The sequence below is a fragment of the Lipotes vexillifer genome, unplaced genomic scaffold (assembly GCF_000442215.2).
Source record: "Lipotes vexillifer unplaced genomic scaffold, Lipotes_vexillifer_v1.1 scaffold410, whole genome shotgun sequence".
NCBI lineage: Eukaryota > Metazoa > Chordata > Mammalia > Artiodactyla > Lipotidae > Lipotes > Lipotes vexillifer.
The window spans coordinates 2046700-2061508 of record NW_006794028.1 but is presented as its reverse complement, the minus strand read 5'-3'; the positions used below and the strand labels follow the sequence as shown (position 1 = coordinate 2061508).

The 14809-nt window shown below is 42.2% G+C and overlaps 1 protein-coding gene across 1 annotated transcript in view; it reads left to right on the top strand.

Annotated features, from left to right (window-relative positions):
* The first annotated feature begins 271 nt into the window (after positions 1 to 271).
* Positions 272 to 14809, top strand: part of PCNX2 (pecanex 2) — a 277088-nt gene continuing 262550 nt past the window's right edge. The window contains exon 1 of the mRNA XM_007466993.1: positions 272 to 424. Within this exon, the coding sequence (XP_007467055.1) occupies positions 272 to 424 (153 nt within the window). The remainder of the gene's footprint in view (positions 425 to 14809) is intronic.

Genomic DNA, 14809 nt, shown 5'->3' with positions numbered 1-14809 from the left:
AGCACCATGGGAAAATCCTTCCTCCCTCGGACATGGCGCCCACCTGCCCGGCGGCAGCAGCCGGCTCCGGCGCCGCGGTTCGCGGGTGCGGGCAGAAGAGCAGTTGGAGCTTCGGTCGTGGGGCGGAAGGAGCTGGAGGGGGCGGCGGCGGCGGCGGCGGCGGCGGCGTCCGTGACGCTGCGCGAGGGCCCGCGTGTTAAAGCTGAGAGCGTCCGGGCGGCGGACTGCTGGGAGCGGGCCGCGCGGCGCGCGCCGACCCCGGGGCGCAGGCATGGCGTCCCGGTTGCTGCTGCTGCTTCGGCAGGGCGTGTGGGCAGCGCTCACCGGGGGCTGGTACCACGACCCGGATCAGAGCAAGTTCACTAACAGCTGCCACCTCTACCTGTGGCTGTTCTTGCTGCTGCTGCCCCTGGCCCTGCACCTGGTGAGTGGCGGCGTTCAAGCCCTGGGGAAACCTCCGAGTCTGCCTCGGGATGGAAAGGATTGGCAGTGATTCCCTAAGAGGCGGTATGGGGAAGGTCTTCAGGAATTTGGGACAGAGAAAGTAAAGGGAAAGGAGAAGGGGCTCTCCGGCAGGAAAAAGAAGTAGGAAGGACTTTGGAGGCTCTGGGACTCATTAAGAATTGATGCCAGCTGTTCCGATGAGTCAGACTCTGCGTGTTGCTGTGGAAGGTTGAACCTCTTTTGTCTGTGAAGAGTCCCAGGCCTCTCAGCTGGGTACCTTGTGGTAATGTTTGGTAGAAGCTGCTGTGCATGATAGCCAAAAGGCAAAAATGAAATGAAATCTAATTTTGATATGTCTATTGAAGGTCTTTATTCCTAAAACATAATATGATCATGTTCTCCACAGCAAAAACCTTCAGTGAGTTTGCATGGCTGACAGAATCCCAGTTTGATATTAGAAGTTGTCTGTGATTTGGCTCCCATTTATTGTTTTTCTGGTAGTTTAGCCACAGGATCAGAATTCTGGCTCTGAAGTCAGGCTGCCTACGTTAAATTTTGGGTTCACCTCTTACCAGTTCTCTGACCTTGGGCAAGTTACTTTTACCTTATCTGATTTTTAAAATTTTCTTACCTGTGAAATGAGAAAAACACTAGGACCAGATGTGAAGTGTTGTTTTGGGGATTAAATAAGCACCTAAAGCTATCCATCTTTCTGGCTTGACCTGGAATTGGACTCAGACCTGGTGTAAATTTCCATTTTGCTACTTTTTAGCTGTTTGACCTGATAGTTGACCTATCTAAATCTTCCTCTTGTCATCCTTAAAATAGACGTGATAATGACCATTTCATGGGAAAAAAAGTAAATTCCATGTAAAAAGCACTTCATACAGCTGGCTAATCCATGGAGACCCTTTAATAAATGGTTTCTTTTTAATGAGTGTAAGTTTCCTCTTCTGTGACCTTGTTCATCCTGTTTCCTTAGCCTGTAGGGCCCAGTGTTTTCTCTTTGTCTAGAGGGGCAGCATAGCAGAGAGAGGAGGAACACAAGCTTGGGTTCAGTCCTGGTTCTTCTGCTTACTGGTTGTGTGAGCTCAAGCAAGCTTGAGCTTTCTGGCGTGTAAAGCAGGGCTAAGAGTACCTGCCTTATAGGGTGCCTAGGAGGATTGAATGAATTAATGAATAGAGAACTGAATGAATTAATGAACAGTTGATTGAATGAATGCATGAAAGTACTTCTCAGTACTGACTTTATTTTTTCCCCATCATTCGCTTGTCAAAATCGCAAGTGCACTGGAAAGGCCACCTCTGTCTAGGCTTCCCTGATCCCACTTATCTAGAATTAATCTCTCTTCTCTCTTGCCCTAATACCATTCTGTATTTCATGTCAGTACTATGGCACATTTTGAATTCTGTACTTTGTTGTTGGAACATGTATTTACCTCTGCTCCTGGGTCGTGAGCTTTTAGATTTTTTGAGGACATGGTTTTTGATTTTGTTGATTCATCTTGGTCTTCCTTGTTGTACCTAGCAAAGTGCCCTGCATTTGCCTCACAATGATCTCACACATAATAAACTGGTAGAAATAAAATCAGCCTGCCTCTTTCTCTTCCAACCAGCATTAGGTTGTCTACCTCACAACATATTTTGAGTATTTCCCGATAATGATCTAATCCCACTCCTTAGCAACAACCAGAGTAACATTTAATGTATATCCCTGCAGATGTTTTTTTATGTGTATGGGCTCATTTTTACATAACTCCTTTTAAGATTTGATGTATGCATGTGCTCGGAACCCTTAATTTCTGCCTAATTATGATTCATTGAGTAGCTTGATTTTTACTTTATATTTGTAAATAGGAAATTGTCCTTAGTTAAGTTCCTCTTTAATGATATTTCAAAATAATTTTTGGCTAAATCTCAAGAGTTTAGAAAGCAAAAAACTGATACCTTAAATACTTTAATTCTTACATCAAACCAGTTATACTAAAATTTCTATATTTTTATGCCAGTGTGCTTTTAACGATTACAGAGTCATTTTATGTGAGTGCATTTATTACATGGCTGCTTTTTAATATATAGCCTATCTTATTGAAAAAAATGCAGGTAGTCCTTTTCTTGCTCTGGTCTTCCAGTCTCTGAAAATAACCTTAGAAATAAAAGACCCTTCTTCCCCGATGCAGGGTTCTGTTCTCTGGGTTTTGATGCCTAAATATATTTTTCTGCACTTCAGTGCTGCCTGTGATTTTTAACATCTTTCTCAGTTTGTTCCACTTTTGAGAACTTGGTCCAAAAAGATCCCTGGCTGCTTGCTGAAGTTCTGTTATTTAAGGGGCCCTGAACTTTTCTGGGTTTTGCACAATTCGATTAAACATGTTTAATCAAGACAGTTCCACTGCAGGGAGAATCCACCCTTTTATTTAATGGGGACCTTGAATATGTAAATTAAAACTTTATTATTAATTACTGAGGCAAACTGATCTCTAAGCCCCAGCATTTACTTAGGTCTGGTTGGAAAATAAGTTATTTATTAGCATTTATAAGCTATATATTTTTGAGAAATGCTCAAAAGTATGTACCTAAAAACATTAGGTCTACTTACATAATTTAGAAAGAGTTTTACTTTGTTTTATTATTAACCTACTTAAAAAAATTATTTATTTACTTGGTTGCGCTGGGTCTTAGTTGTGGCAGGTGGGCTGCTTAGTTGTGGCAGGCGGGCTCCTTAGTTGTGGCTCACTGGCTTCATAGTTGTGGCATGTGAACTCTTAGTTGCAGCATGCATGTGGGATCTAGTTCCCAGACCAGGGATCGAACATGGGCCCCCTGCATTTGGAGTGCAGAGTCTTAACCACTGTGCCACCAGGGAAGTCCCATATCAGCCTACTTTTAATTTGGACCAACTGAAAGATGCATTTGTCATTAGAGATGTTTAACCTTTCATTTATTACACATGTTCATGTACTTATTATTTTGAGATAACCAACAGAGATTCATGTAGAGCTTTAGGACAGGAGCATCCAGGGCATGATTCTGACCCTTAAGAAGTTCTGACAGCACCAGGCTAGTGTCAAAAGACGTCCCTGCTCTGCTACCTATCAATTGTGTGATCTTGTGCAAGGCTCTTCACTTCTCTGGGCTTCAGTTTTCTCATCTGCAAAATGGGGATAGCGAGTTTCGCTTTATAGATTTAAGCAACTGAAATCCAGAGGGAGTGGGTTACTTGCTCAAGGCCATCTAAGTAAGAGTAGTGATATTCAGAATTTTAGCTGAGGTCCTGTCGTCTCCAAGTCTGTGGCCTTGTCAGAGCACTGCGCTGCTGACCTGCTGTGCACGAGGGCATCTGAACTCCCTGAAACAGTGACCCCTCATCAAGGGAAGTTCTGATCATACTGGTGGTAGTAAGGTCAACCTGAGTAGTGGAAAAAATGGGGTGGAGCCTTCACATTCTTCAAGACCCATTCTTCTGGCCTTGTCAGAGCACTGCGCTGCTGACCTGCTGTGCACGAGGGCATCTGAACTCCCTGAAACAGTGACCCCTCATCAAGGGAAGTTCTGATCATACTGGTGGTAGTAAGGTCAACCTGAGTAGTGGAAAAAATGGGGTGGAGCCTTCACATTCTTCAAGACCCCGTGTGGGGCAACGTTATATATGATTTTCACACAGAAAACCTGCCCTTTATTTTATGGCTGTAGCTTTTTGCTTCCTCTGATTTTTTCTCTGTTAGCCAGAGTTGCTGTGTTTCCAGTTCTGCTTTTTAATTTCGCCTTGGAGACTTTTTTGATAAGAACCACATCATTTCTAATTGCTATAATTATAACAAAATGGGATTATCTGTCAATGGGGCCGCGTAGCGCCAGATATACAGTGGGTGCTCTGCACGCACTAGCTGTCATTGTCACACCTGGTTGGTTACTCTTTATTATGGTCTGTGGCCACTCACCATTTGGGTACATAACTATTTTGCTTTAGGTCTTGTATGTCTTTGGCCACCCCTTTTTTCACTCCTACTTCTAACATAGAAGATGAGTTTATGTGAATTATGGACAGGTGGTCTGTCCAAAAAGACACCCTCTCCTGGCTCAGGAGCTGGGAACTGGTGTTCAGCCACCATTTGACCCTGTCAGCTGGAGGCCTGTGTGCAGGATGCAACCTGCACAACCTGACACAGCAGGCCTGGCTGGTCCGTTTGATTGTTGTTGCTTTGTTGGACTGCTTGGTACATTGCTGGTCCCAAAAGCATATCTCTCACCCTGGTCAATCCTAGCATTCATATTCAGCTTCTTCCTAAGAAAGGCTTTTTCTGCTGTTGAATCACATGGTCTATACTTTGTCTCCTTTGATTCCTAGAAGCTTATTGTCTGGTCCTTCTACTTGTGGGGACCTTAATTATTCTCACATTGAGATGCATGATGCTCCCCACTTTCCCATAATCCACTTGAATGTCTGAATTTCCTTCCTCCTTCCCTCATCTGTCTGAAACAGAGTGGGTTCGAAGTGCAAGGGCTGCAGCTTAGGGATGCTTGAAGGCATTCTTCCCCGGGCCATGGGCTTCCAGACTCGGGCTGAATGCCATCCCATGCGGTTGTCTTAAAATTTTTACTGCTGCAGTTGGTTGTTTGGACTGTGTGTATGAAGGGCTTGGCTCTGTGGGGACTTTGCTTTCCTGCTGGAGGCACTTTTACCAGGGTTGTCCCCCTCCCTAGGGCATCCTAGGGCAGTGGTCTTCAGTCTTTTCAGTATGGCCTTTCTTGAGTGATGTCGCCACCCTCCTGCAAAATTCCTTCTGCCTCTTCTCATCTTCTGCCATTTAGACACATGGTTGTCTGCCAGCCAGTTGTGTTTTGTGTCTGTGACAAAAGAACGGGTACCTGCCTTGTCCGAGGATATCGACCTCCGCAGCACTCCAAAAAGAGTACCCTTTCCCCCTTTCCTTTCCTTTCTCGTATTGCAAGTTCATGACTCATTTTCTCGTGGTTAAATTTATGTCTCTGACCTCACTGGCACTTCCCCTAATTTCTCCCAGTGAGTGACTAGTTTTATCTGGATGCTGCTGTCCTTAGATATACTGTTATTTTTCCAATCGTAATGTCTAATACTTTAATAGGCTTGGTGTGATTTATTTATTTACTTAAATTTTTTTAAAAAATTGAAATATAGTTGTTTCATGTTTTGGCTATTGTGAACAGTGCTGCTGTGAACATAGGGGTGCATGTGTCTTTTTGAATTATAGTTTTGTCTGGGTATATTCCCGGGAGTGGGATTGCTGGATGGTGTGATTTATTTTATATGGAAGGTGACACTTATCAGGTGATTATTGTTTTCTGATTTTAAGCGTTTGGTCTCTCAGATGATTCCTTTTACAAGCCACCCAACTTTATTCCCATTTTATCTACTCTAAATCTCTTTTCTACGTCCCATGGAAGTAAAAAATGAACTAGCTTTTAATGGTATTCAGATCTTTTCCTTTTCTTCTGATGGATTTTCCCCTTTAACATCATCATCATTATCATTATTATTATTATTATTATTACAGGTAATAATAACAGCCAACACTCACTGAGCACAGGTAGACTGGCACTGTTAAAAGAGCTTGGCATAGGGGCTTCCCTGGTGGCGCAGTGGTTGAGAGTCCGCCTGCCGATGCAGGGGACACGGGTTCGTGCCCCGGTCCGGGAAGATCCTACATGCCACGGAGCGGCTGGGCCCGTGAGCCATGGTCGCTGAGCCTGTGCGTCCAGAGCCTGTGCTCCACAACGGGAGAGGCCACAAGAGTGAGAGGCCCACATACTGCAAAAAAAAAAAAAAAGAAAAAAAAAAAGAGCTTGGCATGAACTAAAGCATATCTTTCTCACAGTAACCCAGAGAGGCACTGTCATTATTCCCATTTTACAGTTCATGAAACTGTCATGGAGAGGTTGGTTAAGAAGCTTCTGGATCCATGGCTAGTTGTGACCTAACCAGAATTAGAGGCCAAGCCGTTGGAGCTGGTACCCCCTTGGCCATTCCATATTGAATACAGGTAATTTCACAACAGGACCATCTATTTTTTGCACATGGGCATGAAGAGATCCAGAAACTGAACAGGTGCAAAGAAGTATGTAAGAAAAGTTAACTTTCTTCCCACACTTGTCTCTAGTACCTCATTCAAGAGGCAACCACCACACACAGTCTCTTGTGTGTTCTTCCAGTGACATTTTATACACATGTGAATGGAAGTGTGATGTGGGGCTGCTAGGTTTAATCCCAAAGCAGCCTTCTTTGTCATCCACTGTCCCTTTCAATTTGCTCTGTAGAGGAGTTCTTTCTCTACTCTTAGATAAAAACGTGCAAGACCCAGGACTTTAGGTCACAGGTAATACAAAGTCTTCTAGTTGCTTTAGGTAACAAAGCACAGACTTGACGGGGATTTCAGGATGTCTGTTTCCATGTGGTGATCCAAGCAGGAAGGGGTATGAGGATGGCATGGTCTTTTTTCAGTCTCTTCCCTCACACACTGGCTAATGTTCTGATGCCTTTGGCATAGAAGAACAGGAAGGTGCTCTGTTGACAGGCACGGTGGTAGGCTGGCTCCCGGCTCTTGAAGCGTGGCTCACGGTCCCAGCTGGCTCCCCCTGGCGAGGTCCTTCCACGTGTGCTGCAGAGACCCTGTTCTCTTTTCCAGGGCTCTCCCACCCACAGTTTCTTGGAGGAGGGCTGCTGCCTCTCTATCCCACCTGGTTGCTTATTCCTTTCATAGTTCCTTGGCATGTGGTGGTCCATCCCAGCTTTCTTCTGCTCCAGCGCCCTTTTGGACCTCTAAAGCGAACTCCTGGGTCCATGCAAACACTCACATATCCTGTCCCCGAACAGACTCTGGGAGAGCAGGTCAACCCCAACATAGCAACTTCTCCTTCATCCCTCCATCCGAGCAGCTAGCCAGCCAGTCTCTCATCTTTTAGCTCTTCTGGGAAGAACCAGACATCAGACTCCCTGCCCAAATTGTCGGGGACCCATAGTAAGTCTTTGAGTGGCCCCACTGAAGCCTTCCTCTCGACTGTCGGGGAGAGAGACACAGGGCTCACTGAACACCATGGTCCCCTCCAACAGTTTTCACAGGTCCTCTTATTCTGGACTCTATTACATCCTCGCTTTTGGTGAGGGATTTTAGGGTCATCTCACTCATTGTCATAACCCATGTAGAAGTTTCTGGATGTGGTTTTTCCCAGAAGTTGCACCGAAATCTAATATCTATCCCACATTGGCCCTTTGGTCAACACTTTCAGTTGACTATTTTGTTGTATATGTATGCAACCATGTATCTGTACGTATCCTTGTTTTTTCCACTTTACTTTTTCTACTTTTTCTTGGAGAGCATTACATAAAGGTCTTCTTCATTATTTATTTTTTTTTAAAAAAAATTATTTATTTGTTTATTTTTGGCTGTGTTGGGTCTTCGTTTCTGTGCGAGGGCTTTCTCTAGTTGCAGCGAGCGGGGGCCACTCTTTATCGCGGTGTGCGGGCCTCTCTTGTTGCGGAGCACAGGCTCCAGACGTGCAGGCTCAGTAGTTGTGGCGCATGGGCCTAGTTGCTCCGCGGCATGTGGGATCTTCCCAGACCAGGGCTCGAACCCGTGTCCCCTGCATTGGCAGGCAGATGCTCAACCACTGCGCCACCAGGGAAGCCCCTTCTTCATTATTTTTAAGGTCAGCATGGTATTCCACTTTGTGAGTAAAGGGTGATTTATTTGACCTGTCCCCTTGAAGAATATTTAAGTTTTTCAGATGATTTTAAACCTAATGTTAATATTTGGCTATTTGAATTGTTTCATTCAGTATTTGAACATTTATATATCAGTCAGGATATGCTGATTTGTGCTGATACAACAAATAGCCGCAAAATCTCCTTGGTTTTACCAAGTTTATTTATTTTTTTATTCATATTATGTGTCCAACATGGTTAGTGGGGAGGGGGAGCATGGTTAGCAGGGGATCCTGCTCATCACAGGCATGTAGGTATCTAGGCTGATAGAACCCCCAGTTTGGGTAGCTAGGGGCTCTGCTCCCCACCATCCTCACCCCATTACCCTGACCATTGCCAGTCACCATGGTGGATGGAGAGAGAGGGTGAAGAGCATGGACTAGCTCTTGAAGCTCCCACCTGGAAACGGCACATACCTCTTGCACTCAGACATCTTTGTTAGGGCAAGTTGCATGGTCACATCTACCCAAGGGGAGGGGAAAGTACAGTCCTACTGTGTGTCCAGGGAAGAACTGGACCTATTCGTTGGACAACACTTATGTCTACAACAACAGACTGAGTGCCAGGTGTTTGGCTGGATATTGGGAAAACAACAGGCAAAAGATTGGTATCTCTCCTTATTAAGTTAACAGGTAAAGGTAAACAGGCATGAATAACACAATGATTACTGTTATTACAAGGGAAGTACAAGGTGCTATACAGTAAAGACCTTATCCTGGCTTTGGTGTTTAGGAAGGCTTTCCAAAGGAAATAACTTCTAATCTGGAACCTGGTGAATGATTAGTAGCTTGTCAAGCAAAGATGGTAGACCAAGAGAAGGAGTTTGAGTTTCAGTCTCAGTATGGTAAGACACATTGATGAGTTCTTTTTTGGTCAAGTTTGAAGTAGGATATTATTTTTTATACCCCATTTTTTTTTTTTTTTTTGCGGTACGCGGGCCTCTCACTGTTGTGGCCTCTCCCGTTGCAAAGCACAGGCTCCAGATGCGCAGGCTCAGTGGCCATGGCTTATGGGACCAGCTGCTCCGTGGCATGTGGGATCTTCCCGGACCGGGACACGAACCCGTGTCCCTTGCATCGTCAGGCGGACTCTCAACCACCGCACCACCACGGAAGCCCCCCAACTTTTATTTTTGAAAAATTTCTAGTCTACAGAGAAGTTGCAAATATAACACAATGAATACCGAATACCCTTCACTTCGATTCACCAGTTCTTAATGTTTTGCCACATTTGCCACATCACTCTCTTATATATTTATACATTTAAAATTTTGCTGAATCGTTTGAGAATAAATTGCAAACATCAAGACACTTTCCCCCTAGAAACTTCATCAGGTGTCTCTTAAGGAGAAGGGCATTCTCCCACATAATCATCACACTCAAAAAATGAATGTTGATGTAATGCTATTGTCTAATACATAGTTCTCATGCAGATTTCCCCAGTTATGCTAATGATGTCTAGCGTAGCTGAGCTTTTTGTTTTGTTTTTCTGGATCTAAGATTCAATCGAGGATCATGCATTGCTTTTAGTTGTCAAGTCTCTGAATTGTCCTTTATTCTAGAACACGTTCTTCAAGTTTTCTTTTTTCTTTTGTGGCAATAAAAGTTGTTTTGCAGAAATGTCCCACAATTTGGATTTTTTTTATTGTATCCTTGAGATTAGGTGTCTGATTATGCATTTTTTGGCATGAATACTACCTAAGTGATGTGTCCTTGTCCTGTATCACATCAGAGGCACCCAATGTCATTGCCCCTTTGGTGGTGCCAATAAGTTTGGTCATTGGTCAAGATGGTGTGGGCCAGATTTCTCTGTTGTAAAGGTACCTGATTTCTTCTTGTATTTAACAAATAATCTGGGAGGAGAAACCTGGAGACTGTACATGTTATTGTATTCCCCCAAAATTTTTACTCATGGTTGTACCAAAAATTGATGATGCTTACCTAAAATAATTACCAAAATGATGGCTGAAAATGGTGATTTTCTGTCTATTCATAGGTATTCTTCTGTGAAGAAAAGCTATCCTTTTCCCCCTGCCTTGTAGTTTTGGTCTCATAGATTCTTTTTTTTTTTTTTTATTCAATGGATATTATTCATTCCTATCATCATTCTTTTTTTTTAAGTTTAAATATTTAATTTATCTCCAAACCAGATTTTTTAAAATAGAAGTATAGTTGATTTACAATTTTATTTTAGTTTCAGGTGTACAGCATAGTGATTCAGTATTTTTACAGATTATATTCCATTAAAAGTTACTACAAAATAATGGCTGTAATTACCTATGCCGTACAATATATCCTTGTTACTTATCTATTTTACACATAGTTGTTTGTATCTCTTAATCCCCTACCCTTAACTTGCCCCTTCCCTTCCCTCTCCCCACTGGTAGCCACTAGTTTGTTTTCTATGTCTGTGAGTTTGTTTCTGCTTTGCTATATACATTCATTTGTTTTATTTTTCAGATTCCACATAAAATGATATACAGTATTTGTCTTTCTTTGTCTGACTTATTTCACTAAGCGTAGTACACTCTAGGTCCATCTACCTTATTGCAAATGGCAGAATTTCATTTTTTTATGGCTAATATTCCATTATACACACACACACACACACACACACACACACACCCCCCACATCTTCTTTATTCATTTATCTGTCGATGGACATTTAGATTGCTTCTGCATCTTGGCTGTTGTAAACAGTGTTGCTATGAACATTAGACTGCATATATCTTTGCGAGTTGTTTTTTTCAGGTATATACCCAGGAATTGAATTGCTGGATGATATGGTAGTTCTGTTTTTAGTTTTTTGAGGAGCCTCCATATTGTTTCCCATAGTGGATGCATGTATTTACGTTTTCACCAACAGTGTACAACAGTTTCCTTTTTGTCCACATCCTCTCCAGCATTTGTTATTTGTGGACGTTTTGATGGTGGTCATTCTGACAGGTGTGAGGTGATAATCTCTTTATGGTTTTAATTTGTGTTTCTCTAATAAGTTGCAATGACGAGCATCTTTTCACGTGCCTGTTGGCCATCTGTATATCTTCTTTGGAAAAGTGTCTATTTAGGTCTTCTGCCCATTTTTTTGATTGGATTGTTTGTTTGTTTGTTTTTTGATATTGAATTGTATGAGCTGTTTGTATATTTTGGATATTAACCCCTTGTCGGTCACATTGTTTGAAAATATTTTCTCCCATCCTGTAGGTTGTCTTTTTGTTTTGACAGTGGTTTCTTTTGCTGTGCAAAAGCCTTTAAGTTTAATTTGGTCCCATTTGTTTATTTTTGCTTTTATTTCTTTTGCCTTAGGAGACAGATCCAAAAAATATTGCCACTATTTATGTCAAAGAGTGGTCTGCATATGTTTTCTTCCAGGAATTTTATGGTTTCAGGTCTTACACTTAGGTTTTTAATCCACTTTGAGCTTTTGCTTGTTTTGTTTTTTTTGTTTTTGTTTCGTTATTTTTTGGCTGCACCATCTGGCTTGTGGGATCTCAGTTCCTCTGCCAGGGATTGATCTGGGCCACATCAGTGAAAGCCCGGCATCCTAACCACTAGCCCACCAGGGAACTCCCCACTTGGGGTTTATTTTCACATATGGTGTGAGGAAATGTTCTAATCTCATTCTTAGAACATTTAGCTGTCCAGTTTTCTCAGCAGAAGAGACTGTCTTTTCTCCATTGTGTATTCTTTCCTCTTTTGTCATAGTTCAAGTGTGTAGGTTTACTTCTGGGCTCTCTATTCTGTTCCATTGATCTATGTGTACCATGCTGTTTTGATTACTGCAGCTTTGTAGTATAGTCTAAAGTCAGGGAGTGTGATACCTCCAGCTTTGCTCTTTTTTCTCAAGATTGCTTTGGCAATTTGGGATTTTCATGGTTCCATATGAATTTTAGGATTATCTGTTCTAGTTCTGTGAAAAATGTCATGGGTATTTTGATGGGAATTGCATGAAATCTGTTGATTGCTTTGGGTAGTATGGAAATTTTCATAATATGAATTCTTCCAATCCAAGAACACAGAATATCTTTCCATTTCTTTTTATCATTTTCAAATTCCTTCATCAATATTTTATAGTTTGCAGGGTCTAGGTCTTTCACCTCCTTGGTTAAGTTTATTCTAAGGTATTTTATTCTTTTTGATGTGATTGTAAAGGGGATTGTTGCCTTAATTTCTCTTTGTGATAGTTCATTATTAGTGTATAGAAAAGCAACAGATTTCTGTACATTCATCTTGTATCCTGCAACTCTCCCCAGTCTTTTTGATATTAAGTTTACCCAAAATTTGGCAAGTGGTACCTTTTTCCGGCAGTTTTTGAGTCCTTTGGATATGTCCTCATCAGCTTTTGAGCACTTTCTTGCTTTCTAGCCCAACAAGTTAGTCCACACTTAGCTTATACATTTTCTACCCCAGCCCTGGAAAAACCAGTCATTACTCTAAGGAGCCCTGATCCTTTTGGTGGGAAATGGCATTTGGAATCCAAGATTTGGGGAAGCTATAGTTATATTTATTGCTTTGGGGTTGTCTTTGCTTCTAGGCCCTTTCAGTAGACAGAGCTAGGGGAGCATATCTACCTATCTATCTAGCAGTCGTCTACTGAGAGTTGTTCTGAAACCTTTATAATCTGATCCAAGTTAAAGGATTCTTCTTCTCCTTCACCTGCTCCACATTTGTATCTCCTTTTTTCCCACAGTGAGAACTCTGGTTGCCAACAATATCATTTTTCCAATCCTAAAATATACACAGGAATTACTACTCCCATACCTCTACCAAAAGAAAATCTTTTGGTTAAGTTCAAGATTGTTTTGTGTTTTTGTTATTATTATTATTTTAAGAATATAGCAGTAATGTGCTGTGAGAGTATTGTTTTCTAAAGTTACTTGGATTAATTATTTAAAAATTTTTTATTGAGATATAATTGACATATAACATCACATTAGATTATGGTTTATAATGTAATGATTCAATATTTGTATAGGATTAAGTCCTTTTTTAAAAATACTTACTTTATTTATTTATTATTTATTTAATTTATTTATTTTGGCTGCGCTGGGTCTGAGTTGCAGGATCTTCGTTGCGGCATGTGGACTTCTTAGTTGCGGCATGCGGGATCTTTAGTTGCAGCATGCAGACTTCTTAGTTGCGGCATGCGAACTCTTAGTTGTGGCATGCGTGCGGGTTCCAGTTCCCTCACCGGGGATCCAACCCGGGTCCTCTGCATTGGGAGCGCAGAGTCTTACCCACTGGACCTCCAGGGAAGTCCCTAGGAATAATTCTTTATATTTAATTTTTGATTTGTCTTTGTTGTTATGCTATCCATTTGCTATATGGTTAGGTTCATCTGTGGGTGTTTAATTTTAGTTTTTTTTCCCTCCATCTTTGTTTATTTAATAATTTTGGGAGGTATAAAACTTGTTTAAAAACACATTAAAAAGATATGCCAGTTCACTTTGTCAAAAAATGTCTCTGGCTGCTGGCCGGAAAGTAGATTCGAGAAAGAGCAGGATAGAAGTGGGAGGTTCAGAGGCTATTTTGTTGGTACAGCCCAGAGATGATGTTGGCAGTAAAGTTGGAGAAATGTGGATCTAATTTGATAAAATTTAGTGATATGTTCATTTTTGGGGTGGAGAAGTAAGGATGAAATCAAGGGTTATGCCCAGTTACCTGGTTTGAGCAGCAAGTGTTTGGGGTACCGTTGACTGAGGTGGGAAAGGGTATGTAGGGGAGGACAGTCGGTGACAAAGGACGTGAAACGAAATACCTAATTTTAGACATGTTAGCTTGGGGTTTCCTTTTAGATGTGAAAGTGGAGATGTTGACTAGGTGGTTGGATATAGGTGTGGGGAGCTTAGATAAGCAGTCTAAGCCAGAGATATGGATTGGAAAATCATCAATCTAGAGATTCCATTGACTGCCAAGGGACTGAGTGAGAACGTGTAGGAAGAGAGAAGAGGGCTGAGGCCCCAGGAGCTGTAGACTCAGACGTAAGGCAAAGAGGAGGTGTGAGTGAGGCAGGGACAAAGCTAGGAGAGTGTGGCCTCTTAGAAGCAGGAAGAGGTGAGCATTTCAACAAGTGATCAACTGTGTTGAGGGCTGCTCTAATCTTGAATGGAAGCTTCCCCATAAAATGGAACCCCCAATAGTAATTTAGGTGAAACCATGCTAGCTGCCATGCCCCAAATCTCAGTGGTTCAGTGAATCAAAGGTTTATTTCTCGCTTCTATTACATGTCCATCTTGGGTCTGTAAGGGCCTTGTCCCATAGAGTCACCCAGGAGCCCAGGTTGAAGGAAGCTCTACTGTCTTGTAGATGGATCTGGAAGACATGGCCTCTGAGATTATCAACTAAAGAGGAGGAGAATGGCATCGAGGAGGCACCAGCTCCTAATTGTTTAGGCTTAGTAGTGACACTGGTCACTTCTGCTACGGTCCGTTGGCCAAAAGTAGGCACATGGGCCCAGCCTGACTGCAAGGGAGGCTGGGAAATGTAGGAGAGCCTGTGGGATATTTAGTGAGCACTTTCTCTGCTACCCCTACTAATTGGAATACTATGAGACCCAAGCTACATTATAATTCAAACAACTTTTGAATATAATTTGTATATGCCAGGGAATTCCTTGGTGGTCCAGTGG